The sequence below is a fragment of the Corvus hawaiiensis genome, chromosome 5, assembly GCF_020740725.1.
Source record: "Corvus hawaiiensis isolate bCorHaw1 chromosome 5, bCorHaw1.pri.cur, whole genome shotgun sequence".
NCBI lineage: Eukaryota > Metazoa > Chordata > Aves > Passeriformes > Corvidae > Corvus > Corvus hawaiiensis.
Window position 1 is genome coordinate 42,981,608 of NC_063217.1, and position 27,551 is coordinate 43,009,158.

The 27,551-nt window shown below is 38.5% G+C and overlaps 1 protein-coding gene across 3 annotated transcripts in view; it reads right to left on the reverse strand.

The window, feature by feature from the left end:
• MANBA (mannosidase beta) overlaps positions 1-27,551 on the reverse strand; it is a 54,756-nt gene that overhangs the window by 9,781 nt on the left and 17,424 nt on the right. For all 3 annotated transcript variants that reach the window (XM_048303432.1, XM_048303431.1, XM_048303430.1), the window contains exons 2-14: positions 26,910-27,004; positions 26,290-26,395; positions 24,174-24,344; positions 21,439-21,562; positions 18,866-19,041; positions 16,158-16,268; positions 10,931-11,082; positions 9,720-9,837; positions 7,524-7,610; positions 6,857-7,024; positions 4,654-4,872; positions 3,216-3,380; positions 1,364-1,508 (exon numbers count right to left, since the gene is read on the reverse strand). In XM_048303432.1, the coding sequence (XP_048159389.1) occupies positions 1,364-1,508; positions 3,216-3,380; positions 4,654-4,872; positions 6,857-7,024; positions 7,524-7,610; positions 9,720-9,837; positions 10,931-11,082; positions 16,158-16,268; positions 18,866-19,041; positions 21,439-21,562; positions 24,174-24,344; positions 26,290-26,395; positions 26,910-26,977 (1,810 nt within the window). In that variant the 5' untranslated portion in view covers positions 26,978-27,004. The remainder of the gene's footprint in view (positions 1-1,363; positions 1,509-3,215; positions 3,381-4,653; positions 4,873-6,856; positions 7,025-7,523; positions 7,611-9,719; positions 9,838-10,930; positions 11,083-16,157; positions 16,269-18,865; positions 19,042-21,438; positions 21,563-24,173; positions 24,345-26,289; positions 26,396-26,909; positions 27,005-27,551) is intronic.

Sequence of the window (27,551 nt, forward strand, 5' to 3'; positions counted from 1 at the left end):
TCTCACTGAGGGAATACAACAAAACAAAGGGACAGCTGTATCTCTGCTGAGCTTCTCTCTTCTAAAGCAACTTCAACAACATATGAATAATTCAAGTATTTGATAAATATTCTACAGTGATGTCAGCTCTGCACTCAAAAAGGCATTTATGGTCTCCAGAACCATTACATCTATCAATACACCTGACTTTAGAAAGGGACACTTTTCCAAGCATCTTTTTCTCTTAAGGCACTTAAAGCCTAAGAGCATCATTCACTGCTAGAATCATAAAAATGAACATAGTGATATTCCATTTCCTAATACAAATCTAGAAAGTCCAGAAAGATGAGCATCATAGTTGGACCACTGCCTTAACATTTAAATAAATTAGCCTCTTTCGTCTACTGGTTTTTCCTTTGTTGTTGCAGTTATTTTGCTTGGATTAATTAAAAAAAAAAAACCAAAAAAACAAAAAGGGAGAGGGACAAACATCTCCTAGAGAAAGAGGGGGAGGAAGGGGAGGATGGTGTGGGCTAATTTTTTCTCAAAACCAGGCGAAATGGCCTTTTGTTCTAAGGACAGATCGAGACTGACCTTAGACAGTCTTGCAAATTTTTCTCTTAGCTTTTTCTATTTGCTCATGTTTTTTCACATATGAAATGCCTAAATAAAGATTTTCAAAACCAGAATATGTGAGAAATGACTAAAATTGAAAGAGTATTTACCCAAGTCCTATACAGCTGCCATAGGACAGCTTCTCAATTTCAAAATGACTTCTAGACAAAATGCTTGGAACATGAAACACAGCCACTTCCCTCATGCCACACATTCCTCATTCCTCCCCTACTTCTTACTGCCTAAGTGACTTATCTCTTTATATTGTCTGATTATTTTTGTGTTCTAAGAGAAAAAAAATACAAGATACCACGTGTGTAAAGAGCATATTAACAGAATAATTTAGTCATAAGGAGTGATTCACCTCATCTGACACCAAGTTAGACATCAAATCTCAACCAGTCATCTCCTATGAAGAGCTTCTCAGAAGCTACACTGGGTGAGAGATATCTTATGAAGTTCTATGAAAATCAAATTCATCATGGAGACAATAATTCATCCCAGTTCTGAGACAGCTAAGGACGCAGTGAATCACATTTGGACATAACCATCTCTCCCCCAACTGACTACAGAAGAAATCTAGATGCTCAGCCTTTACATTGTAAATCCCATCCTGGAAAGCATTTCTAAAGGATGGACAGAAATATGTTCAAAGTTTGTAAAGTTGCCCAAAAGACAGAGCAAAGCTGTATTTCTTATTCTGATACTTCCAGATGAGGAAAATACAGTTGGTGTTTGGTGCTTTTTACCAGACTATCAAAAAACTTACCCAAGGAAGCCCATGAAGGAGCCTGCCAAATGTCATTGAGTTGCCAGTACAGAGCTCCCATTGTGTGTCCTTCTCCATTGATTATTTCACTTTGACTAAAACGATAGAATTCAGTTTCTGTCTTTATACACTGAGCCTGCATCACCTTGGTCAACAAAGAGATAAAAAAATATTTTTGGTATATTGGATTTTACTTCTTTGCAAAACATGTGTGAATATATTGATACACAACACAGATTTCACAGCAACATAATTTTAAACTTGAGCCCTGAGGAATATCCACCTGCAGTGCAGTGGGTCTCTGCTGGAAGGAATCTATTCCTAGCAGCTCCCAACAGCCTTGCAAGCAGTACCCTTCAAGAATCTCATACAGGGCTACTTCCATATAGTGAAGATGGTCTTTGAAAGGCAAATGGAAGACAAGGAAAATAAAATGAAATTTAAAATAATTTTTTTTACATTAATTTAAATAACCCCCTCCAGAGCTGCAAAATGACGTTAAGCTGCATTACCTTGGTGTCTAAAGCCTGACACTCTGAACTTAAAACACACATTCTCACTATACAGTCAAAACGGTGCATCAGAAAACCGACCTTTTTTCAGCCGCACTCCCACTCCTTTTCTCATTCTCTACCTTATCTAAAAAACATTTTTCAGAATTTTTCATTGGCCAAGTTCTCAATGGACGCTAAACAGATTTCTACGTTCTTCACACAGTTTATTATTAGGCTGGGGAAAATATGAAGAAGTTCTTAAAATAAAGGCCTTTAGCACAGCTTAAAAGGTAAAGATATTACTTTTAGTTAACCATTAAAGCAAGTTTGATTTCTTTATCCTTTTTGCTATCCTTATTTTGGTATTAAATTGTTTAACCTGTTAATAAGGCCTTGATAGACTTAGCCTTACAGAAACCCTCACAGCTTTTTGAGTCAGGACCTCACTGCGCAAGTTTTACCCCTGTCTTCAATTTCACAGCATCATCTATCCTTGTTCTCTTGTCAAGAGTGCCAAAAATTCTCAAGCTATTTTGCTTTTATATAAAACTTGCTGACAGCAGCTCTCAAACATTAAAAACTCAGTGAGTGTGCAGTTATTTCCATCAAGAGTGTTTCTGAAATTCTTGAAACACAACAAAAATTAACAGCACTTTCAATTTGCCCAATAGCATTAAAAAGTTACTTAGCATCTTTTAAAAGTTGCACAGAAATCACAAATAAAGAAACAAGCATGAGGTAGAACTACTATGGATGACGGGCAAAATATATCCTTCTGATCTGAAAAAAACCCCAAAATATATTCTCTAAAATATCAATATTTGAGTCCATAACAAAATAAAAGCTACTATTAATCTAATTAATAGAGAACTACATTTTTGGAAAAAATCTTGCTTCCAAAGCTCGTGTGTTCCATGTGGCAAAAATCAAAGCAGTGAGCCTACAGGAGCCACATGAAGAGCAAAACATCCCCCACCCTGGAACAGGGAGTAACATGCAGCACTGGGAATAATCTTGTACCATGGAAGCCCAGCACATCTCTGCATCCTCCACCAGCTACATGAGCCCAGTTGGAGAGAAGGACCAAGGTACCACATACTGACGGACTTTCTGCCAGTTGAGACAGTTTCTGGGTAATTCCTTGAGTATTCCAGCCCTTCTATGATGAAAATTGGAGTCTCTCTACAGTAAAAGAGAGACAAGCTAGTTCCAAATTAAACTGGACTCTCCAATGCTTCAGTATGGAAACTTTCTTTATGATGGAACATTCCCTAAGGGACCAGGTCCAGTTCTAACAGCTGACTGAATCTAATGGAACAAGTACTGACAGCTACTTCTGTGGAAGACATCACTGTTACCTGAGTGAGGTAAATCATATCTTTGAACTGCTTCACAGGATCTGGGCTCTGGGGAAGCTTGAAATGACGCCCAATCTCTTGAAGCATCTGAATATTGCCACCTTCATGGTGTTGCCGATGGAGAGAAAAATTGCTTGTGTAGGACCAGTCCTCAGGGGAAGAAACCTTTTAAAAAACACAAAAGTAAGGTATCCGAAGAAAAAGGTAGAATGTACATTTAATGACTGTCAGGATATTGAGGAAAGGACATTCATAACAGCCTACTGGCATCATCCAAAACCTTAAAATTGGGAGTGCATTTCTATAGTGCCTCATGTAGTCACGCAAGGATTTTGAATCACTAACACCCTTTGCTTACACTCCTTGCACAAATAAACGAAAACACACACTGCTGTTGAATCCAGAAGAGCAACTTTTGGCTCAGTGACATTTAACTTATTTGTCCTACGGTTTGGGTTGGCCAAGGGACTTCAGAGTTTTGCTGGCATTCATAGTAAAGCAGAAACACCATAGATTAATATGGAAAAATGTACTCTAGTCAAACACATTTAGGTGTAAGGGTTACATAAGTCAGTAGGGTTATAAATTCTAATAATATGTATATATCTTTTCAAAACCTGCCTCTGATAACAAACGATCATAAACCAGCTTTTTTCAACTAAAGACAATAATGCAGCATAACTCATTAAGTTATTATTGCCAAGCTTTCATTGTAATTATACTCTCTAAACAATCTTTGGATTGAATAATTTTTATTAGCATGTTATTAATATGGATGAATGTTCTGATTATGCTTCAGATAAAATGCTTTGCCCAGCAAATTGAAAGGAATATTCTGAACTCCTTTTGGTTGCATGCATGAACATCAACATCTCTCCCTGGACAAAAGGACAAACAGCATGATATGTCTCTGCTCCAATCTGACAAATAAGATAGAATATATAATATCTAAATGTAACAGGAGACAAAACCAAATCCTCTTATATGCAATACATTAAGAAACAAATTATTTAAATCAAAGAAATTGGTAAATATATAAAAATCAAAACATTTTAAAATTTGGTACAATTCAGCTTTTGTCAGGTTTCTTCTCTTTCTCAAATACATGTCCCTAGACACCACAAAAGTAAACAGACGTTAGTCAATCATTACTGAGCTATACTTTAAATAGAATTACTATTAGAAATAAGAGTTTTATAATAGTCTCTCATTCAAACCACCTCTTGCAACATCAAGGTAAGTATATTTAACACTAAGGAGGGAAACAGTACTGTTTCATCCCCTCTCCCCACCAGCACACACTTCTATCCCACTTGTGCCATACCACACCTAACAACACATGACTACAGTCTGGATGTGGAACTTTGTTGGGAAGAAGCTCACTGCCCTCGCTAAATGAGAGCGAAGGAGACAGTAAGGTGTAGAAGCCCAGCCTTACCTTTTCAATTGTACTGAAGGAAGGCCAGGACTGAAATCCATATTCCGAAGCAAAACGAGTTTTAGGATACACTGTCCAGTTCCAGCAGTCACTCTTGTAGTCATAGAAGTGTGTGTCACCATAATGGGTGTCATAAGGATTCTGGGAGAGCCAACCCTGTTTAACTGACTCCAAGCCATTGGTGGGACTGGATGCAACAAAAGGACGGCTCTTATCTTCCTGGGATTTAAAGAAAACAAAGCAAAACTAAAATACAACCCCCTTACAAAGCGATTGGCTTTTATCATCTGAATTCATAGACCATTTTTTGAAAAGGCGGGGTGGGGGGCAGGGACAACATGCCATTGCCAAATGTCTGAGTCACCACCTAGGAAACATTCCAATTTATATCCTAACATTCATCATCTTTACTTGCTTAATTAGCTTCTTACTTATGTTCTTGGAGGACAGCTGGGCATGATTCTGCTTGCTCTGCTGTTCTGAGGGATTCTCTCCTCTCATCAAGAGATTTTCTATCTTTATACACCTCTAAATTCTTAATGAAGGCTATTTAAAGTGTGCCTTGTGAAATATATACTCAAGGAACATTAATATTTGAATACTGTGACTTCTTTATAGAAAAATTATTACTGTTGCAGTGTTTTTGCAGGAAAAAGGCCATGATTTTCTCCTTTCTTATTAAACAGTCACCTAAATTTAGTCCTACCAAATCCAAGGTGTTCTGCTTTTAATGCTTGCATGGTATAATTACAGGTTATTGTCATTTTAGCTGGCTCTGCATGCTAAGATAGATGAGACTACAAGAAGGGTTACATTTCACATTGTTCAGAGCTGCCTTTATTTATAGCCTCAGTAGACTTAGGATACTAAATCTTTTAACAGTAGCCTACAAAGTACTGAAGGAATCCTTTTGCAGGTATAATTCATTTAACACCCTACTTGTAGTAAGATAAAGGCCTGAGTTAAGTTTCCAGTCACAAGTTACAGCAACTGGCTCCAACACTGCAATGCACTCAAGACACGTGCTTCATTTTAAGAAACTGTCCTGTTTCCCTGTCTTCTTCTTTTTTTCTTGATGTGAGTAATTAATAATTAACTGAAACAATTTACTAGAGGATATCCTGGATTCCCTGAAGTCTTTAGCTCAAAGTTAGAAGTCTTTTCAAGTTACCTAGTCCAGTACTACTAGTAGCTACAGGTTTCCTCAGCTGGCTTGTATTACACAGGACCTGAAGTTATTTCCCTCTATGGTTCCTTTTTGCACGGAAAATAGTGGATTATTCAGTGGATTTAAAATAAAAATGGGTCCATCTTGGATGGCAGTGCTGCAGGAGTGAACTGCAACTAAAAAACAGTATCAAGCCAGAACACATCACTTTGCTGCACACACACGGGCCACCCAACTCATGTAGCTAATCACAAAAACACAACAGCATACCTTTACACACAGCTCAGTAGAGAAATCTAGAGTCTGCTCTTCTAAGAGGAGAAATAAACCTACAAAAGCTGTGCAAAACAGGTAGTGCCAAATCACAGTGGACTTCATCAAGGATTCCAAGTGCTTGTGGGCTGCATGCTCACAGTTTAAATTTTATATCAAAATACTTTATTTTGCCTTCATATACTGTAGAATACCAATATTTTGTTTTTTCAAAAACAATCAATACAATGACTACACAGCATGAGTTTAATGTTCAGCATCACTTTGGTTTTACCTGCTTATAACAAAAAATATTCAGTCACATACTGAAAAAATAACGTCTTTATGGATTTGTTCAACTGATATTAAAAGACCTGAGGGTTGTTAAATACCTTTCACAGTATTCTTCAACAAAATCAGGATAAAGGAAACCTGATCATCTAGATTAATTAATGGGCAAGTTGACTTTTGTCCACTGAAGTGAAAGCACTTGTGGACGTACTAAAAACAGGAAGGAAAAAAGAAGCAAGATCCACTACACTTTCAGGTTTTACTTTACACATCACAAAATGTTAAAGACAAGTAATTTTTTCTACTTTTTTACTTTGAGAATAACTCTTGAGTTTAAAGAGTTGTTTAGAAGGGCTTGAAAAGGGCAATTTCTCAACGTGCTCTTTTTCATGTCTCAAAAGGATTGAAAGAAGAAAGGGAAATCCCAACTTGCTCAAACATTAAAACTTTTTGCCAAGCCATATCCCCCTAGGGTTTCTTGAGATCACTTACAGTAAGAACTATTTCTCGTATGTTCTTCACATAAAGCGTCACGTAGTCTTTGATATAGACTCCTATATCAGCATAAGGTATGGAGAACCAGTTGCTTGCAAGTGCTGCTTCATTTTCATTGTTACCACTCCACAGAATAATTGATGGATGAGATTTCAAACGTCGTACCTGAAATACAACTTACAGTTTCAGAAGGCAAACAAAAGTACTCATCTTTAAAACGAATTGTTTTTTAAAAAATCACTTTATTACTAATTGAATTACAAGTCCACACGTATATTACATATGCTGAGCCCACAATTCCCATTTTCTGCCACACAATTCACTATTCCCTCAACTTGTCACCAGGCTCAAAGTTTTGTAATATACACTTTCAGAAGGGCAAACTTCTAATATGCTGACATGTATCTGCCTCATGCATGTGTGTACCATCCACATCTACTCAGCCATGTGTGAAGGATAAATTCTGTGCAATCTGCTTGACTGACTACTCCAGCAAGTAGTCGGAGGAGTTAAAGAAGATTTAGCAAGGGTACATTTTGCGTCTGCTACATAAAGGTACCCTAACAAACACTTCCAAACAACCATTTTTGGAAAGCTAACTTATACAGTCAGTCAATCAAAAATAGATACTGTGAAATACAGCTCTGATACAAGGATAAAATACCTGATGAGAAACTTCTGCTCTTACGGATTCTAAATAATTCTGGTCAGTTGGATACAGTGCACACGCAAACATAAAATCCTGCCAAATCTACAAGGAAAAGGAAAGATAAGAAAACACTGTCAGCAAATTATTTTTATTATTTTACAAACAAAAAGTATATGGCTACTGGGATGCACAATCCTTTGTTCAGATAGAAAACAAATCACATTCACCATGGGGCTCAAGTATGTGTCCACTCCACTGTGGTTATCCTCAATATCAGTGTTACAAAATAATTACCCTGAGGAATGAGATCCTGACAGTCTACACTGAGGAGTGGAATACTGCTCAGTAGATGAAGTTCTGTGAGTTTCAAAAGAACAATCAGAAACATGAACATCTAGCAATTTGCAGCTGAACAGAACAATTTCCTATTTATTTACTACTTTGCAGGTGTGACACCAAATACCCATTACTTAATGAGAAGAGATGATAATTCTTCTGATGTGGTACTGAGCACACTTAACAAATGTTAAAGTGTACTTGTTAAGAAAGCACCTCCATACAAAATGATCTTAAAACCAGCAAATCTTACCCAGTAAGAGGGGCAGAAACAAATTAGATCCTCTAAAAACACAATGATCTTTCTCTTTAAAGAAAGATCAAGTAGATACTAGAGAACAGCAAGCCTTTCAATTCAACAACAGTAAACTCCATTTGTACTTTGAAGGAGAATTACAGAAAGGAGAAGGGAAGCCCAATGAGATGGATAAGATTTCTTGTTTACCCATTTTGTTTTTTGAATTGCTGTAACCTTGAGATTCCTTCTAGTCCATCTCAAATGTTAATGAAAAGTCCTCCAGAAGGAGCATGATTTACCCAAAGGAGTCTGTAGGAGACTCCACTTTTTGAACACCATGCTACATAGAGAGAGAGACAGACCAGCTCCACATACAGTTGCATTTTCACTGCAGTGAGAATATGCTTTTACGTGGCTCTTTTCAGCACACATTCCCTAAGGAAACTGAAGATAGAGAATAGGACATTGGGGGATAATGGAGCCATTAATAATTGTTACAATCCTAACACTGTACAAAAAAAGCAAAGCTATTGCTGCAGAATCACTCATAATCCTTTACTGACTGTTGGTGTCAAAACTCTCTATTGAAAGAAACTTTTTTCCACTATTTCCCTCAGTGAGCTATGACTGCTTTTCCTTAAGCACAGTTTGACTCCAATACACTTTTAAGCCTTTGCAAGACCATCAGAAGAAACAAAACCAAAAACCTCCACCACTGCCCCCTCCAGAATAAGGGTCTGATTTTCTGCATTTACTTGCTATTTTGGCTGTTAAATAGGATCTAAATCTTGCACTGAGCACTGTACAGGCACAGATCTAAGTGGCCTACTTAAGGTGCCTGGTGTCAAAAATTAAAGAACTGTAAGTACTCAGAAGCCTTGAAAATCAGGACACTCATTCAGATGACTAAAATAGATGTAACTTTTTTTTTTTTTGCAAGCACACACATCTGAAAGCAGCAAGGTATGAATTCTGTTTCGCTGTTTTCCTAGTGTAGACTAAGACCAAACACACCTCTTGGGATTTTTAATACCAGATGCAACTTGACTTTCATTCATCTAGTCACTACTTCATCAAAACTTATTAATACGTGCCTCTAAGCTCATATAATCAAAGGTACTCATGTAGGATTAGTGATTGAAGCAGGTGTTCACCTTACAGCTACATTTATATTCAATTATAATTTTTTCAAAATGGCCCTTTGGATTATGCCTTCCATGTTTGACTATGGGCCAAATGGAAAGTCTGAACCAAAAAACCTAAACCTTCTCAGCTATTACTAAAAAGAAGAAAATACATTTGAAAGAAATAAAATCCATTTCCACAACTGAGAAAAGCATGGCTACCTTCTACCTAATGGCTATCTTCTACTACAAAGTCTCCAAAATATCATTTCCAGATTCAACAGACATCCCAGCCTTTGTAATCAGAAACCATTCAAATTAAAATAAAACTAAAAAACCCCAGCCAATCAAAAAATCAAGTTGATCTGACCTCTCGTGTTGATACTCCACGATGTCCTTTGGAAAGATGGTTAGAACTTATGCATTAATCCTCTTATTTTTTTCATTTAAAGTGGATTTTCATTTACAAGTTCTTGTCAGTTTCTAAATAAGTATTGTGTTTATTGTTTTTACCATTATTCCTATTTCATCACAAATGTCGTAGAATTCATCTTGTTCATATACTCCTCCTCCCCAAACACGAAGGGCATTCATGTTAGCATCTGCTGCAGACTTCAAGAGTAGCCTCAGTCTGTCAAATACAAAAAGGAGATATAAAAGTTCTGTGAAGTTGTATTACTTAAGAGTTTCTAAGGTGATACAAAAAATGAAGAAACCAACTCCCCTACTGAAAAAAACCCCCAAATCTAAGTCATTAGCAGGCAATCTAAGACTTAGAACTCAGAAAGTATCAAAATACTCTAGTTTCTAAACCTGCATGTCTGGACAGAGGTCTCAAAAAGCAATTTTTCGTGCAGAACAGTTGCTTGGTCCTGTTAACACATACGAAACAGATGGAGTGACACATGTGTAAGTGCTTTTACAGAAGTATTGGCAGGCCCAGATTTAAAAATACTATATTTTATTACTCATGTTCTTTTCTCCTCTGATATTACTTGCTTTGTATGTCAATTACTTGGATTCAAATTCTCTTTAACCACAATCAGAAATGTATATTCTCTTCCTGAGTTCCATAATGCATAGCAAGAATGGGGAAGTGACAGGGTGAGGAGAAAGACTGAGCCTCGCAATCTCATTTTAAGGGTTTCAAGCTCCAGTCATTTTTCCTTGCATCATACTGGCAGCCTCTAAATTGCATGTGAATGCACACTGTAGCATGCCCTGTTGTCCTGGTTCCCAGAGCAAAGCTTAGTCCAAGTACAGGATAGCCACCCCACCTGCATCTCTGGGGTGCTGTGCATTGACAGGCAAGCAGCCTAGATGAGATGAGGAAAAGGGGAAAGAAGCTGCTATGCACTTATGAAACCCTGCATGACATGGGCTAGGACATGGATGAAGTGCACGTCCTCCAAATACCAATGGATGTGTCCAGGCAATAAGGTCAAACAGCCGGAGCATTGTCCCTAAAAATACCCAAAAGGCCAGTAACCTATGAACTGCAAACAATCCCCTTCCCACCAGTAACTGCACCTGCATGCCTTGAACATTGTTCAAATCTGTTCTTGTTAATTAAGCCCTAATTCTGAAGCCTTCACCCCAGGACAATTACTGTGCTACCTTGAAAGTTTTACTCACTAAAGCCAACCTTTGACAAAGGGTGTAGAGAGAATCAGGAGGAGGAAAACATGATCCTTTATCCTTAGAGAACATCAAATGTGGCTTACATGTCAGAGGTCACTCTGTCCTGGAAAGAATCTGCTGGAATCCAGTTTGAGCCCTTAATAAAAATGGGTCGACCATTGATTCTGAAGTAGAAACTCAGACCTGGTGAGCCAGGAATAGGCTCCTGAACAAGTTCCACTGTTCGAAAATAAACCTGTGAAGATATGAAACTTAGATTTAAAGCTGACAAAATATGAATTAAAACGAAGTAAATAAAGAAAAGCATTACAAAAGGGATTGAACTGAACAATAACAGCTTAGAATTTGTCAAGGAGTCAAAAGACATGGTCTCATCTCTAAATTCCTGCTTGCTTAAAAGACACTGTAACAGGACTAGAAAGAATTCTTTCAATAAACCTGTTCACTTTTTGAAGTTGCTATCATATTTAAGAGAGAGCAAGAGAAAGCATGAGCAAACAATTGTACATGTGCATGCAAGTATGTAAGGAAGAGGCATATGCAGTTCGGTTGTTGCAGAACTCAGTCAGAAGTCCAGCTGCAGACCAGTAAGAGGAATACAGTGGTTGCACCAGATCAGAGACACCATTTAATCTGCAATTTTCTCCTCCCAGGAGACTGTGGCAGCTCAGTTTTAAGTCTTGTCCCTGAATGCCTAGCATCAGATTCATGTAGTACCAGCAAAATCTTCCCCTTTCGCTGTTCTGAAATGATACCTTTTTAATAGCTGTAGCACTTAAAGAGAAAAAATATGCATGCAAACACAAATGCCACTTTGCAAGTGGCCTCTGGCCATCACAGCTGTGTTGGAACAGCATGATCAGCAATAATGTTTCAGAGAGACCAGTTCAGCTAAATAAACACTAACTCTGTGTAAAGTATTAAAGATCACTCCAGATAAAAGCACATCTCAAGAAAAAGCAGAAGCCAAACCATTACAGCTGCTCTTTTAGCCTAATATATGGCATTGTGATGCTGAAACAAGAAAACATTCCTTCTTCCGGTTGGAGGTAGAATTAAAGTTCTCAGGAAATCATTCCAGTCGTTTTCTGGGACTTTACTACAAGCAGTGATGCTGCCCTGAGGGGTATCCTGCTTGCACTGACATAAACAGCCATGAGAGAGCAGTTAGTGACTGACCCTTTATTTGTACAGGTGCCTTCCCCACCTGCCATGTCAGCTCCCGCCCACCTACCAACTCCTACAGAAAACAGCTCTTTCAGGGAGACTTTAAACTTTTTCTCCTGCATCCTTGTTCCAGTTCAACTTGTCTAAGTCAGAAAGAAAACACTTCTTTCTTGTACCTGTTGCTCATTATCATAGGGAGATAACTGGAAAATTAAATAAAGTGAAAGAAAGCTAATAGTAAATTTTAGCCAAAACAGGTTTGGGTCAGGAGGGCAGGAAACTAATTTTTTCTAGTCTACTCCTAAGATAGCAACCACTCCTCCCTCAGATGACTGTTTGCTTTACCTTTTCAAAAGGCCAGCTTGGGGAGTACAGCCTGTTCTCTCTCTGCCACACGCTTCAGTTGAGGCAAGTATCTGTCAGTAAATCAGGCTAAAACTAACCTAGTTAACTGCAAATGATACACCTGTCTTTAAGACAAAATGCAATTCTTTATTTCACACACCAGACATGGCTGGAGTTCAAAAGGGAAATTACTAATCCCACTATGGGACTGCATTTTCTAAACTTCCAACTTATCAAGAACTACACATATAGACAGAAATCTATTTCTAGTGGTAGGGAAGAAAAAGAAAATCACTGCTTTTTGCTTCCTCTTCAGTGCTTTGAAGTTAACAGGACAATTATTAACCAAATACCTGGATAGAGACAATGCATGTGACAAACTAGATGCATTAGTGGAGGTCACAGATCACTGAGCTCAACCTAAACCTCGCTGCATCATGGCAGTGACCATTCCTATAATTTTGCAGACTTAGTTTAACATGAGAAGTTGAATTAAAAAAAATAACCAATGTTTCATACAACTTTCACAGCTACCCTAACTCCTGAAGGCTACAAAAGAAAAACTACAGTATGAGTACTGCACTGGTGAAAAAGTTCTGACCTTCCTACAGTAAATTCAATTACTTGGATAAAAACTCCTCAGTCTCCATTGTGGCTCTTTTTTTATGGCACAAAGTGGAATGGGATCTGCAGTTGGAGCTGCCAAAGTATCTGGGATGTCATCTTAATGGATGTCATCAGGCAGGTTGGGACTGTCTCAGAGTGCATTCATAATGGAGTACATATATTACTAACAGAAGTTATATGATATTGCTTTATTCATGCTCAAGTGGAACTCATGCAATTGGCCAAACCCAAGGCAATCTGAGAGGCTGAAACACTAGGCCAGGACCACCCAGACAGCAGCAGCAAGAGTAAAAGCTCCTTAGCCTCAGCTCACATTCCCAGGCCTTCAAGTTTCAGTGCAACTCCATTGTTCCCCCGGGGGCGATCTGGCAACAGCACATCTTCCTGTTCCTACTACAGCTTCCTTCTGCCTTGTGGGGTAAAAGAAGGGCAATGGGAGATAACCAGCATCTGACATGCCTGGCTATGTGCCTTTCTGGCTACCAAAACCTTGGCCACCTTGAAATCTGTCTGGCAGAGCTTGCTGCCTGAGGGCTGAACATTTCTCCCAGTCTTGCAGCACGCACAAGAGACTCTCTAGCCACCACAGACCAATCAGCTGGTTCTGGGCATAACTATGAAACAGATACCTGGTTTTTTAAGGCACATACAAAGGCTTTGTACACAGTTAAGTGACCTGTGGATCACGTTTGGCATTCCCATATTTAGCAGTATGAAAAGTAGTAAGGATAAAGAGGCCTAGAGCTGAAATAAGATCACAGAACAACCCAGTGACTAACAAATTAGCAAGCAGCGTGAAAGTGGTGTGAAAACTACAAAGCCAGAAGGAAAGACTTCTGGAAGTCATGCTAAAATGCCTAGGGGGAAAAGAGTGTGTAAAGGGATGGAGGGAAAGAAGCTAGAGGCCAAGATCTTGAAAGTATAAAAATAGCCTTACAAAACAAAAAACTCTGAGTACAGTGCTGGAGAAACAGGCATGCAGAAAGATGGGGAAACAGAACTGAAAAGCAAACAAATGCCTCATGGGGCAATTCCTTGACGTAGGGACGGCAAGAAGAAAAGCAACTTACCAATTGCAAATAGGACCCTCCATCAAGAAAACTAATTTCACTCTGAGATATGACTTTGTTTCACATGATCCTAAGAAACAAACTCTAAACCGAAATACTCAAACGGAAAACCAAACCAAAACCAAACCACATCCCATCCTGGATGCTGGGTTTTATTCTACTTTGGTTTTCTGCTATTCTGAACTGGAATGAGTAATTATTTCTCTCAGCCAAAGAGATTCCCAGCACTGCTGGCTAGAGCTCTATAGAGCTCCTGCAAGTAAATACTGGAAGGCCACCCAGAAGTATTCCCAAAGGATTTGTTAATGTTCTGAAGACTATTCTAACATGTCAGAATCCAGAAAGTAGTTCAAACTAGGTGTAACCAAATCTGACATAAAATCAAGCTGTGTTTTCTCACATGTACAGTTCTCATGCGTCAGTTTTCTCCTGTCCAAAGTTAAGTAGATACTCATATGGACACAAACCACTTGTGAAATGCCTCACCACTAGTTTTTTTTTCTGGGGAAAAAGAAGAGAAAAGGTGGAAGTAAGAAAGGGTGGAAGCAAGGGTTATTCCTCTTGAATACAGTCACTACAACATGGACAACAGAACTGACAACAAAACAACTGTCAGGAATACTAATCCCTGATTGTATCTCCTGAACTAATCAAAGTTCTTATTAAGCTATATGAATGTTGCTATTCAGTCCTGCTGACATGAGAGAAAATTATGCTACAACATGAAAAAACTGCATGCAGAGCCTTTTTCCACTCATACAGCTCTGGGTGGCGGGTGATGCTGTGTGTGCACACGTGTGTCTGTCAGAATCCAAGACAGAGATTCACAAAACACAGGATGGATGATCTGACTTCACACTGTAAACTGTAAAGGCTTCATATGCTGGTTAATTTACAATGCCCACTATGTGGTGCAATGCCTTCTTTTTCCCCCTCTTTCCCCTTAAGAAGAAAAAAATAAGAGGCTTCTGTTGTAGACCATGAAGTCCTTATGATCATATGCCAGAGAGCTCTATGAAATATTGACACAAGCACTCAAATGGAACTGCTTAGCTTTCTATCATTGTGCAGTTTTCACACAGTAGTAACAGAATTTTCCTTTTTACAGGCTTTATAGCCGTATTTCCTACAACCAGTTTTGCCAAGCATAATATGCTGTGTTTACTTGGTGTGGGTTTTTTAATTGTTTCAAAATTAGAACACTAATAACAGCACAGAATTATTATTATGACTTCATCAGTCTGTATAAAGACTACAACACCAGAAGCTACTAGTTTTTCATAGGGTTTTTTCACATGAACAAATGTTACAGCAAATAGCAGTTTAGATGTTTGGTGACCAGGTTAGTTTTTAGTGAAGCAATACACACCAGAAACATCTAACAAATGCATACATTTACATGGTTGTTTCCACATGTTCATGGCATAAGGAGCCCAGTCTAATCTCTATGATTTTTCTTTTTAATGGACAATTGGAAATCACCTCTTCTAGGCTTCTTAGTAAAACCAAACAGATAATTAAACAGCCAGGGTGTTAGAGGAACCCTTACGCAAAAATTCCTGAATATTACTTTTATGGTCATATTTAAGATCTTACCTCTTCTCGAGCCTGAAGCATATCTACCACATTCTAATAATGTATGTTAGGTTTTAGGAATGTGTCTATCCCATAAATTTTTTACAAACTGAATTATCAAGAAAAATCTCAGTAATAAAGCTTTGCATAATCTTATAGAAATCTAAAAGGAGTTTTCAGCGCATGATACAAAACCAAGAGCATGGTATATCAAGTTTAGAAGTGCTGTTTTCTTTTCATAAGCTAGAAAACTCAAGAAGTAAATATCTTTTCTCTTCTGAGGTTTCCAGCTAACTTTAAGTCATCTTGCAGCCTGAATATAAGTAAAGGCATCCATACAAGCTAAGACTAATGGAAAACAGGTAGCCATACATTGTGATATTACAAAAACTCATTTCTCATTAGCATTTTCACATGCATATTACAATCCATCAAGATATTTAAGAGCTCTAGACACCTGCTACGCAGAGCAGATGTCCTAACAGTACCAGCGCAATGCCAGATGTAACTAAGCTGAAGGGCTCACCTTTGAAAACTTCTCAATCTGGCATCCTTCCTCCATCATAAAAGTTGTTGTCATGTTGTATCCAGTTTGCTTTCCATGTCCATTTGGCCACCAAGCCTCCACTGCAGAACTCTTGAACATACAAAGGATAAAGTCAGAGCAACATATATAAAAAGAGGTAACAAATGCACCTGGGGCTCAGATACCTTTGGGTGAATTACCACAAATTTAACAAGGTTTTGTGCTTCAGGTGAGATATGCTAATGCTGTCTCCAGCTGCAGCTCTGAGGTGAAAATCATTTACAGAGAGAACTATGATTTCCTCTGCTGAAGTCCAGGCTATCACTTCATGTCCACAATAGGCCATGAGCACACCCAGACATGGATGCACACATCTGGCTGCTACTCCTCAGCTGAGGTACACTGACACACTACTCCTCCAAACCCCAAATATCTGTGTCAGGAGCAGCCACTGTTCACTGAGCTCTGCATCATACACCTCCTCTCATTGATCCCTTTATCTATGCCATGCTACATTCAACATACAGCAGTGACACTTTTCAACTGTGACTTTGGTAATATGCGACCATACTGACTGCTTCACGTATGTCAAGCTTTTAAATCAAATTCTTTCATTCTTTCAGTGGTTTTTCCTTTGTCTCTCTGTGCTTCCTAATCGCCTCATTAGTACACCGTAATTTTTACAAACATGAAATACAATCTCTAAGATGACAGAATATTTATCTTCACTCTAGCAGCCTACTTCTGCTGCTCAATCCTGTTGCCAGCATTTGCCAGTTGAGTGCACAGCACAAAAATTGTGGAAAGAAAGCAATAATGCATGCAACCAAACAATGGAGGGATCAGCACTGAATATAGTCATGCAAGGAGTGCCTCAATCTTTTCAAACAAACTGAGGCCAGAAAGCAGCCCAACAATATGTTTGGCTGTAGCTATACTTGGACACAACCACGACTATATCATGAATATATCTTCCAGCTTCTCCAATACAGAATTATCATAACCGCTTGTGAGGAAGCACTGATCTCTGTGCTGCATGGAAGCACAGACTCAGTGTGTGCCTCGACAACAAGGGAGTGTTCGCAGCTGCCTGGAACGACTGGAGTGTCTCATTGGCCACTAATGATGTCACCCCTGTGCTCACCACTAGCTAATAAGCAAAATGCTCTCATGTTGGCAACACAGCACTTCGAGTGGCAACTGCAGGAAGGCTGATAAACATCTTGGTGATATGCAGCACTCGAACACCTACTGACTCCACAATATAATCTGCAATAAGCTCTTAAGTAGAAGGAAATTTCTGGTGTTAAATTCTCAGTATTTAACATGCACCACACAAGTCTGTGTACAGAGTAAGGGCTCCGTTAGCCTCGTCAATACATGAGAACACATTTCGGGGCTTCTCGTAAAATCACCTGATGTGGGTTCGTGCAGCAAAGCCTTTTGTGCACAAAGAATAATGAAACACTGCTGCTTCTGCTCTGAAGGAAGTGCTTCCTCCCAGACTTGCAGTTGCACTATACTAACAGATCTCTTCTGGGGCTGGGGGTGGGACAACTAAATAAGCAAAAATAATTTCTGAAGTTTCACTTTTCAGCACCTGCTTAATATAATACATTAAAAAGCTAAGCAGAGACTAATGGCTGTTTTAAATGAAACTGGGTATTGGTGATTGCTCATGTAGCTTGCATGTCAGATGACAACATTAACAAAAACTATGTTTCTAGGCTTCTGTGACAAAATAAAACAAAGCATGTAAATGCACAAGTCACAAAATGTACAAACTAGAACATAAACACCCTGCTTGCTTTCTCTCCACTCAAACAACTGACAAGTGAACTCAAGAACACACACACAATGCAGTCAAACTGGGAAAACAGATGCAGATTTACACAGCAATGCAGAAAATCAGCAGAGCCAGTAAAATATAGAAAAGCTTGAGGGCAGGACCTCAAATGCTATTAACCACCAGTATTGTCAGAAGCCCCAAATTCCTGCTCACAGCATATCACCACCCACAAATGTGTGTCCTGTGGCAGTGAAGGTCCCATGGAGAACTCCATCAGGTGTGGCTCCTGCTCCACCTGCCTGGGCTCCCACTCTGTCCACTGGCCTGAGCCTGATTTTTCAATTGAGTTTGCTCCTCACTAGAGTACCTTTTACCAGTCAAAAATTCCTCCTGAGATTTGCTGATCCAAAGGACAAGACAATGTAAGGAGTATTACTCCACAAAATTTTCTTTTGCTTTTATTTACCTGGAAGATTATCTACTAAGAGGTTTGAGAAATGTTTCCTCTCTGTCCTGGGACAATCATGCATATTGTAGTATATTCTGATCCCCATCAGTCCAGTGAACAGTAGCATGTGAGATATCTGCTGCCAGTGAAGCGAAGCGACACAGGGTATCCAACGGTTATTTACCCAAATAACTCAAAATAGGTCATTTAACAGTGGCCAGTGTTATGTGATCTTTTTTCTAAGGCTTCATCATCTTTTTGCTCTGAACTACATAACTCCACAAACATCAGATTTTAGAAAGCAAAAGAACTCTTCTCCTACCCTGTAAGGGGTACAAGACTGTTGTTAAAAGTCAGGAACACAGTAAGGAATGGGAGGGAGGGCTAAAACTGGCATGAAGGCAAAAAGTCACATTGGAAACCAGGGGAAACATTTTGCAGCTGACTAGCTTTCCACACGCACCTCCTTACCTTGTTGATGTTTACATGCAGCACAATGCTGCCTTCTCCAGGTTGAAGCCTCACACTGAACGTTTGCTGCGTTTTTAATTTGGGAATGTTCACAGTCACAAGACCTGCAACTGGCTTGGAGCTGACTACATCAAAAATAGACTCGACTTCAAGACACCACTGCTGAGCACTCTTTACTAAGTGAAGGGGGAGAAAAAAAATGGGAATTTAAGAATTATGTTTATATACCTATTAGTTAACGCCACCTCTCATTAAAAAAAAATTCAAACACCTAAGAGTAAATTTAACAATTTTCAGGCTGTGTTTGAACCAGATCTACACGGTTAATCTTCTTACTTAGCTCATCTGTGTCAAAGAGAAGAGAACAATGCAGTATGATTTATGTTTCTTAACTCTTTTTTTCATTCAAAAGCCATCCAGCCTTTTTTTTCAGAGCTCTGTACAAAAGTCAGAGACCTTGACACCAGTCACTTCATTAGGAAGGAATTTTTTCCCACCAACTCCCACAGACATTGTATTTGCTTTTAGTCAGCACTCATATGAACATGGTCCTCTTTGGGAAAGATTGTAATCACAAGACAGTACAATCACTTTTGTCAATGAAACAAAAACAGTATTAACAGAAAATGATCTGAATTCATCCCAGACTCACTGGGCAAAATGAATGGAGCTACACTGGGGATGAATTGGGCCCACTGTGTCTAGACTTGACAGGCTATATCTTTATGTCTCTCACCAATGTGTCGTGGAGGAAACAAGTTAATGACTTCCCTGAGATCTCTCTGAAGCTACCACAGAGCGTCCTCTCTTTTACAGAACTTACTGAATAAGGAGAGCCAGGGTCAAGGGTACTCAAGATCTATGTGTAAATTTCCTACTAACTTCAGCAATTGAATTGCCTAGCCACTAACATAGCCTGGCTAATCCTATATTTCAAATGTTACATATTAACATACAAGCAAAAGCGAATAAAACAGAAAACAAGGAAAACTAGAACTAAGACACATTTTGTATACCCAAACTACAAATAATTTACTTTCTCTTTTCATTTATATACTCAAGCTCTCCTTCTTCCACAAGAGAAAGAGAGCTCACTCCAAAAAACAAAGAATTGCATTCAGCCCTGGTGTGATTTTCACTGTCTTTCATAGAATGAAGAGCAACGATTGAGTTCCTGAGTTTATATTACACCCAGCATTACCCAGTGAAGACCAATTTTCTGAAATGTGGAAAAAGTTAAAAAAATACCCACTGTACAAGGGTCAGACATTACAGTGCATTTTTCCTTCCCTACAAAGACATATAAAAATTCCAGTCCATTCTTAACCAAATGATCTGTGGGGTCTAGGCACAGAAACCCAGAACAATGAATCTTTTACAGACTCAGTGGTCAAAAGGCTATGACACTGATGAACAATAAAAGTATGTAGGCAGCTTAAATTCAGGTTGTTCATTTACTCTTTCTTTTTCAAACGTTATTATGTTTAAATACTAATAAGCTCTTGCTCTGGTTCCAAGCCACTCTCTGCTGAATGAAAAGAGGTTTGCTCTCTCCACTTATCCAGAGAGCAAGACTTTACCTACCAGAAGGTGGAGTTGTGGGAATGTGGGAGGGACCAGAGAAGGTTTTTACTGTAACTAAATTTTAGAAAGCACACAGTCTGTGCTGGGGCTTTCCATGGAAATTCCAGTCACGTTAATTCTAGCTAAGACCTGCAGCTATTTCAGGACGCTTTAGAAGCAGCCACAGAGTGATGTCTTCCTCTTCTATTCATACACAACAAATCTATTCCCAAGGGGCGAAATCCGCCCCAGTGCAGAGGACCCACGTGCGAGCCTTTACTCCACTGAAGACTGGGCTCAAGAGGCAGTGAAAAAACCACATGGGTGGTCTACAATGGGGCATATCACCGCTTGCAAAAAGTTTCAAAGGAAAATTAACTACTTTTGCTGAGCTGCAGTGATCTTCAGGACAAAGGAGAGGAAAATCAGAGACCACTGCAAGCGAGGAAACTGGTTTGGTAAGTTAGGTAGCAGGAATGCAGGAGGTTATCCTCTCCAGTTGCAGCTTTAACAATTATCCTTGCATAGCACGACTGCTTTTCTCTCTCAGACTTCATGTTGTGTCCTGAAAACTCAGCACTCTTCAAACTCTATTCACCGTGCATTTGTCTTTCCAACACAAAACCAAATTCCCATAGCAGCTTAGCCTTTGTTTTAAATGAAAGTGAGACATATTTACAGGGAGTCTTGGTCAAAATACATGCCAATATAAACGAAATTTTTAAAAACCGGAGAACAGGTACTAATCTCAATTATACTACATTTATTTCTGCAGTTATTCGGGTACTTTAAGCAAAAAAAGATTCTGAATTCTAACACTTTTAATAGCTATTGCTTGTACTGAAGTACTGTTTCAATGCCTAAAAAAGGTGTGCTGTGGAAAGAACTACACACAAAGTCATAAAAAACCCCATAGAACATTTCCTAAACTGATAGTTAATTGGCTTAACAATAAAATGGTTTGTATTCCAAAGGTGAAACAACAATAAAAAGAAGTGAAAGAGACTTACCAAAGAAAGGAGTTAAAGAAAAGTAAATCAGGTGATAATGGTTATAGGCCTCAATCCTAACATCTTTCCAGATTCCTTGAGTGGGAAAAGAAGGGCCCCAATCCCAACTAAATGAACACTGCTCCTGGAAAACAAAATTATTATGTTACAATTGCCTGTTTTTCACACAGACATTGATGCTGTACCAGAAATAAAAGACATTTGCTATCTGGGAATAAAATATTGATGTGCACTGAAAGAATTTTTCCAGTTTTCATAAACCCAAAGAGCTTACAGTATTTTCTTCTTATTTCTCAACCAGAACTCTGCTGGTACTACCTGTATTATATTAAAAAAAATAAATTTTGTATTAAACATCAAAGGTACAGAGAAATTTTGTACTACTGAAAGAGCAAAACAACACTTAGCATACCACTTTAAAAAAATGCCAACAAAACCCCGAACAGTAAAGATCCAAAAAATAATCCAGGAGAATATTCTCAATTCAGCTATGAATTATCTTAGTTTGTAATGTCAGTATTTAATTGTACACCTAAAAGACAAACTGAGCAGAAAACTGAGTTAAAAATGTTACAGTATTTTAGAAGAGAAGTATAAAATTAAAAATCATATATGAAATAGTTTATCTCCTATTTTTGGTTTAAACACCACAGATTAATACAAGGAAAGAAATGGGTATGTCTGGTGCATTTGTGTAGTTCAGTCATGTTCACGGTTTCTCCCCTTTTTATGGTTCTCTTATACAAAAACAAAGGGAACAAAACATGGTTGAGAAGTAGCTTAGTTCTGGTACTAACATCAGAATAACTGTCAGAATTATAAAATGCTGGTCAGGCAGAGAAGTGCGTACACTAATTCCATTTAGCTGTTTTCAAACCTGGTCAGACCTCTACTTAACAAATCCCTTGACAACATCTATTCATCTGCCCTCCAAGTTTCACACAGCTCCAGCCCCCAAAGCAAATACAATGTACAGTATACAGTGACACACAGTTCTAAATTTAGAGACTAATAACTTACAGCCAAGGCATACTAATTTGGGCAAACCACATTGCACAAGCCTGGCCCATCCCTTGTGTTGCCAGTCAGCCTCCCTGTCTATCAAATTGCAAAAGAGCCTTCCAGGAAGCAAACACTGCACCTATTTCAAAGGGAAAACCAGGAATAACATATTCTTAGAAAACATGTCCGACTGAAAGTCATTTTCCCTTTATAAAAAATAAACAAATGAATCACTGACAGATTGGCAGGTTTCACTACAATACTACAGAGACTGCTATCAGAAACAGTATCTCATAAGAACAATATGCCTGGATCACTGGAGTACATCAGCAGCGACAGGTTTCTGTTCTGCCACAAACTCCTATTTAGATTTAGTTAAGTTTACTGCACTTAATACTGCACCTGAACTGTGTAAACAGCTCTCCATTACTTTCAGATGGAAAGCATCCAGCTTATAGCAATGTCCTAGTTTATTTACTTTTAAACGTGATAGCTGCTGTTGTTGCCATATACTTCGAACTCAAAATGTTTCTGGAAATTTCTGGAACAGCTTCCAAGTACACTCAAACAACTCATTTGAGGAAAAAACATTAGGGTATTTTCTTACAAATTTAAAGGTATAGTGCAGTGAAGCATAAAATCATTCCAGGCCACTTTTGCTCTATAAATAAGACTACAGCTGTGTAAGTGCATTATTACTTGCAAGCCTCTCCTCGCACTGATTTCTAAGAAGCACATTAGACTCAGAAGAATTAATAAACTTTCTAAAATGTACAGAAAATAAAAGTAGCAGCAACTAGAAATAAAGACAGCATCTTAACCCTAAAGGATCTTTCCAGGACAACAAGGAGTCCATGTTTACATTAACAAATTTTAAAGAAAATTATATCCAGGTTTAAATTAACAGGATCCTAGTCATTTTTTGAGGAGACTCCAGAACGACTTTATTAGAAAGTTTGAAAATAATTAACAAGAAAGGCATTTAAGTGGAGACAAACGTGCAAAACCATCCAAAACCAGAAATTAGAAGACAAGATCACCTGGACATTGCCTCTATCTGCTGCAAAGCCATCAGAAATACATGAGATGCTACTCAAATGATAGTCTGCCTTTAGTTAAGTTTTAACAGCAAAGAAGCCACATCTTAAAATTTCTGAGCTTCATTCATTTATATTACATTGTTGTTTTCACTGAATATGTACTTACAAGTACTTTACTAAGATGAGAACAGGTCCCGTGTTACATAACACTTCTTGGGACATGCCAGAGCTGCCCAGTATAAATAGCATAGCACATGAGCAACAGCAAACACTCACAAAGCTGCTTGGATGAGATTTTTACAGCCTTGGCAATACACACTGGTATTTGCAACAGTGAACTCTATTGTCAGCATACATTGCTAAACCCACCCAGTGGATCAAAATGTAATGATTACACATTTCCCACTGCTATCCTGTCCTCTTAGCTGAAAGTCTCCTTGCTGACCCTTTCATGAAAATAGCCTTTTAAACATTCTTATCACTTAGATATGAAGCCTGGCCTTCTTATGCCTCTTGTATTGTCAACATACAAGATTACAGGTTTCTAAGGGGGACGGGAGAAGGAAGCTGCAATGAAAAATATGCCCTACTTATAAAACTACATTGCAGATTTCAGAATACAACCGTAAGGACAGCTTGTGAAGCATTCCTCTTTCCCAGCCTGAAGCCAGAGACAGACAATTCTGCCCCTACCTTTCTGATGAAATTAACATGGCACTCTCCTTTCTGCACAGGTGGAGGGCACGCCGGGGGAATGCTGTGTGCTTTGTGACATCTGCTCTGCTCTGCTGCATATGAAACGGCTGACAAGAAACGGACTTCAACAAAATTGACCTCCTGGATCACACTGGTAATATCAAAGCTCTAGGACAAAACACAGAACAAAACCATTACATGTTGACATTTATATATGAGATTTATAATCTCTATTACATTGGAATTTTAATACCATACATATATTATTCAAAGGCTTTTGAAATACTGTCTCAGCGTGCTCCAGTTTTGAAGGAAGAGAAAAGCTATCTCATAAACTGAAAAAAAGAAAATACACAGGAATGTTCTAGATACAAGGAGATGTTTCTAGGCAAACCACTTTCCTCACACCGAGCCCTCACTGCAGGCTGCAGTGCTCTGCTTGGACACAGAAGTGCTTGAAAGACAAGGACAGCAAGAGAATCTTTACCCTCCTTCCCCATCCAGAACTCATCTGCATCTTTGGGAAGACACCTTATTCCAACTCAGAAAGCTGCTCCATACAGGAGTGTTTCCAGCTCACACTGTACTGCCAGCTCATCTACCACAAGGCACTGAGCTGCCTTGTCCATGAACGCTGCAAAGCTGTATTTCATTCCCCAAAATGAAATGAGCTGCATTCTCACCTCCCAAATGTACAGACACACTTCTATGCCAGCACCAAATGAAGCATTTGGGGGCTTCCTCACCAGGTCACAAAATCACCTTCAACATGGCTGGATAAAAGGAGAAATGTTCCATTTCAGAACTATCCTGTGCTATCAAGACAATATGGTTCCAATGGCTAATACCCATTTATTCCTCAGAGTGCTCATTTGTGAAAAGCCAAGGAGAAAAGCAATTTTTTCTAATTTGGAAGCAGCCCAGCTAGCATCCCTTATTTCTGTAGCATACTACAGGAAATTATAAAGCAAATAGCGTTCCCCAATCCAGAGCCTTCAGAGAGTCCTTTCTGCAGATGTTGCCATGTGGAACGGGTGAACAAGGCAGAAGTCTGGGTCACAGTAACCGCGGACTCAATTTAATGCAGTACACTCTGATTTTACAGTGAAGGCCATTTCATGAATTGTTACAATCTGACACAAAATGAAGTTGCAGAAATATGGACAAAATAATACCACTTCCTAAATTTACAGAGCCTGCTACTGACAAACTTTTGGATACTCTCCAAATAGTAAATAATGACAATTTCATAAAACCTCCATTAAATGTTTGATTTCACTGATGGTAAAACTAAGTCAAAGAGAAACTAAGTGGCTTGTCCTAGGTCACACAGACCCAGGTGGCAGAATCTAGCTCTTAGTCCAGAGCCTCTGCAATAAAACCTGCTGGAATGGTAAATGCTGAGATGTGGAGATGCCAGATTTCATTTGTAATTTAGTTATTCCACTATTATTCTTCCTTTAACTCTTCAGGTTTTTTGATCCTTTTCAGATAAAAGCAAGCATTTCTCCTTATGTTAATACCAGAATAATTTTGTATTTTAAAGCTATAAAATCAGTTGGAATGTTTTTGCTACTCTCAGGATCATTCCATAATGAGTACTCTCATGCTGACACAAGCGAAGCTCAAAAATGCAAGACAATGTTATCCAACGTGCAATATTAAACATAAACCACCCTCTTTAAAAACCAAAAGCATGAAAACACAAAGGCTTTACAATATGTGCATTTTCATTGCAGTATTCACATGTAAACCATTCTAATACCAATTAGTAAGCAGATTTACAGCTAATAAAACAGATTTAAGCTTACGTTTTCTTGGAGCTGGGACACATCCCAAGAAGCAAGATGTATTATTAGCTGAACTGATCCTCTTGCATTGGTCCTCTCATTTAGGACAAGGCACATTCACTTCTAGATATGACACCATAGCTCGTGAAAATGGAAGTACACTTCTCTTTTTAACATTTACCTGATAACACACGCAGTCCTCAGGTCAACACTTTCTGCATCCAACCACCTACTTTTATGGGTACTTGAATGCACTGAAAATGCTCAGAACAGAGCTTTGAAGAAAAAACAGAAGCACCTTCAGAAATAAACACATTACTTACATATCTGTTGAACATGTTGTCTGTTCTCCCAACTGTGACATTGTTGAGCAGGATCTGTGCTACTGTATCTACTCCCTCGAAAACCAAATTCACTTTCTGCCACTTTCTACGGAAGAAAACATATGTGTGGAAAACAATCAGAATACCTCCAGTTAAGGACACACAAGAAACAGACAATATAAAAATGTGTATCGCTATTGTACCAGCAGTTGCCTCAGCTACCTACAAAAACATTTGACTCAGTGTAGCTACATTGTATCTTTAAATGCTCAAATTAAGATGACAGCTGAAGTAGCTCAAGTCAGCATGTTCAAGAACACCGCACCATATATAACACGTTCACATACCCACCAGATATTAGATGGGATAGCTTTCAATTACCCTAAGAATTATCTTTTCTCAGTTGACAATTCATAAGTAAATTTTAACAATCCATTTTTAAAAAAAGGAAAAAGCAACAATTGAAGTGTTCTGTAGCAACAGATTTGCAGCTGCACATGATTGCATAATTTGTTTTATCAGATACAAAAGTATTAAGCAGATTTTGAGCTGATGGATTAACTTGCAATTCTCCATGAAAGATGGCACAGAACTATTTTAGACATATCTTTACTGCCTACCTGACGTCAAAAGGAGTTTTGAACGTCCTGCTGTAAGTCCAGTTATCTAGTGAGATCCATCTGTACATCACATCATTAAATCTGTAGTATGGATCCTAGTAACAGACCAACAAAAAGAAAATTACAAGATTTATTAATAGTGTTACTACATAAAAAGAATCACAATGTCCATTAGATGAACACTTCTTATTTCAGTCAGTCTGCAAATGCAAAATCCATCTTAGTCCTGATACTCCTTGTCACCTTTGAAATTTCACGTGAAAGCAAAGCTTTAGTAATATTTGGCTTTATTTATATAGGTCAAAACCCTTTCTGCTATAATCACTCAAACTAGAAGCAGCAGGATTTGTTTTTACAGTCTGGAAATTAACCAATAAATCAAGAGAGCTTCTGACTTAATGAGAGGAACAGAAACATGATCACCCTCATAATTATGGAGAAAGTAAGACTAATAGGATTTTAAGAGGCAAAGAAACAGCATTTTAGGCCTCTAGGGACAGCAGTGAACAAATCTCTAGTTTAAAGTTATTGCAAATACTCCACTTGTTTCTTGTCAGCTAGTCTTGCTGTGGTAAGGATAAACAAAATTGTTGTATGTGGAGGGATGGAAAAAGAGAAGAATGAGAAGCAACATGATTTTGG